Below are 2,500 nucleotides of genomic sequence, written 5' to 3' on the forward strand. Positions count from 1 at the left end.
AACCAAAACCAAAGTAATTACTTTGGCCAATCAAAAAGGACGGAGGCAATCCAGTAAACCAATCAAAACTCGAAGTAATTACACGTAGCCGACACAAAGCGCGAGAAAATGTGCACGCGCGAGCCACGATTGGTTTTGGTTTCACTTCTGATTCATTTGGTCGAAAAAATGGCGCGAGAACTTTGAACCAATCACTGAGTGAAGTAATGCAAAACCAAAGTAATTAGCTAATTACTTTCCACACTCAACTGAAAACCGCTCTATTAACACAAATAAGCGATAAATTAGTGAACTTTGAGCAAACATGGCTAAGCTGACGACGTGCAGAAAAAAACCCAGTCTACTTTTGATCGCTGACCTCAAAATTCCTTTATTCTTTACCAGACTCAATGTGTTGGTGGGAACGCGGATCACGTGCCCAAGTACCAGCTGCCAGGAAATGTATTGTAAATGGTGCCACTATTCCAGACGATTCAGGAACATGCGAGGCAGCGAACTGCTGTTTCGATTACAAGAAGAATCAGTGTTACAAACCACTGTGATCATAATTCTGTTGAATGGATTGCAGCTTTCGTTTCCTTCGAAAGGAGAACGGAAGACAAAAGTTGTTTTTCCTATTTGGTTTTAGAAAAACGTACTGAAAACTAGTCTTTTTTTCTTCCAGAAAGGCCTTGAAATTTGCTCGAAACCTAAGTGCGATGTATCTCATTCAGGCGTGACATTTGTTTTTTCTTTCGATTTCTTCTATAAGAGCAATTTGTGATGTCCTTTTGTAGTTTTTCAAACAGACTTTACTTTATTCTATGAATTTGGGAGTTCTATTTATTCAAACAACCCAAAACACCAAACAGAGCCGTACAGTTGTCCTCTGGTGTTTTCTGAATCGACAGCATTTGGTAAGAAGTGTGTAGTGATGTTATGCTTGGTGTCGAGGCCTGTCATACGGCAGCCAAAATGGCACATTTGACCGCTTTAGCTTGTGAGTTTTGTTTTCCCATTTCAGACCACGTGGTGTTACTCTATGTCGTCTTATGCACGAGCTTACGTGCGAATAACGTATGAAAAAACAAAAGGAGAATTCCCTTGAGAACATCACGCGGTCCGAAATGGGAAAAAATAACGTACAAACTAAAGAGGTCAATTCCTTCATATCTGAAGAAGCCTTGCTTGGTTCACCGAAATATTGTATTAAAACTGAATAAAACTCCTCTACGTTGCATGGGATCCTCTCTTCACGTTTCCACCATCATAAAAATACACTAGTTACTTAAAATACACTGAGGGTGGGGAGGATTTTATGGAAAGGTTAATTGCTGCAAAAAAAAAAAAAAAAAAAGAAAAAAATCGTACTCGGCCTCTCTTAGACACAGAGAGTGGAATCAACTCAGAAATGGCCTGCCTCGAGACCTGTCCTTGTTTTGCCCCCAAGCCTGTCAAACCGGTTTGAATGTGCCACCTCGTGTTCTCTCACCTTGACTGTCCGAAGCAAAGTCTGGTTTTCAGAAACAACGCACGCAAAAGCCCTGTCGAGAACCTTACAATGAAAGATCGTCATGAATGCGGCGCCGAGTACAGTTCGTGATTTACGGGCACGCGTGATGTTTTCAATTTGAGAACTTTCAAAACACCACGAGTGACTATAAATAACAAAATGCACGAGCAAGTTCATAATAGTTTATATTTACTATATACTCAACAAAATTACTCCATCGCTGTGTTTCCATAGCAACTTCCGCATGGCACTCTAACCTATTTATACATTCCTCATCGACCAATCAGAAACGCGATATTCTGTTAAGAATATAACAATTTGAAAAAAAACACGAATGCTTTGGGGGCACAATTAATTGGTTAACTTAAAACAACGCGCCCACTGGTTCATTTAACGTTTTTCAAATTACCAACGCAATGTTTCTCGCGTAAGAAATAAAAGAAAGTTTTGGGTTTTTTCGGCGTAGTGGAAGTCGACGTATTTTTGTCTCGATCATTTGGACGATTTTCGATAAAGTTTACCCTATTTTTCTCGAGATTATCGCCAAACAGGGCACATTAATGCAGGCACATTACTTGTTATAATTTAGAGTCCTTGTTCTAACAAAAGGGTAACGTCTGCTTCTCTATCCAAAGGTAAAACTAATGTAAATGTAAACCAACTTCAACTGTTAAAAGTACCGTTTGATAAGCTCTAGTCTGCGTATGAGTGATGTAAGCTAATCTAAAATCCTCTAAAACTGGTTTTGAAGACAAATAGTGTCTTTTCCCGTTTACACACCAGCTTCAATTGTTTCAAGTGTAGTCTGCTCTGTTCAAGAGCGATGCCTGGTGCTTACCAATCCTGCTTAACCGGTTTGGATGACCTTCTATTGTTTATCAATTAACCCACTTCCACTTCTTCAAGTAAAGCCTGCTCTGTACTTCTTCGCACCTTAGGGAGGGCTGCTTCTCTTTCAACCTGTAAAACTGGTTTTCGTGACTGGTTTGGTGGTCTTCTCTTTGCAAA

General features: G+C 39.8%; 2 protein-coding genes across 3 annotated transcripts in view; one reads left to right on the forward strand and one right to left on the reverse strand.

The window, feature by feature from the left end:
• LOC138058228 (uncharacterized) overlaps positions 1-2,500 on the forward strand; it is a 9,808-nt gene that overhangs the window by 7,260 nt on the left and 48 nt on the right. The window contains exon 6 of the mRNA XM_068904127.1: positions 385-2,500. This exon is cut by the window's right edge and continues 48 nt beyond it. Within this exon, the coding sequence (XP_068760228.1) occupies positions 385-542 (158 nt within the window). The 3' untranslated portion in view covers positions 543-2,500. The remainder of the gene's footprint in view (positions 1-384) is intronic.
• The window catches only part of LOC138058226 (ubiquitin carboxyl-terminal hydrolase BAP1-like), a 34,584-nt gene continuing 32,428 nt past the window's right edge, over positions 345-2,500 (reverse strand). For both annotated transcript variants that reach the window (XM_068904124.1, XM_068904125.1), the window contains one exon: positions 345-2,500. This exon is cut by the window's right edge and continues 271 nt beyond it. The gene's annotated coding sequence lies outside the window, so the exon portion shown is untranslated.

The sequence above is a fragment of the Montipora capricornis genome, chromosome 7 (genome assembly GCF_036669925.1).
Source record: "Montipora capricornis isolate CH-2021 chromosome 7, ASM3666992v2, whole genome shotgun sequence".
In the NCBI taxonomy this organism is placed as follows: Eukaryota; Metazoa; Cnidaria; class Anthozoa; order Scleractinia; family Acroporidae; genus Montipora; species Montipora capricornis.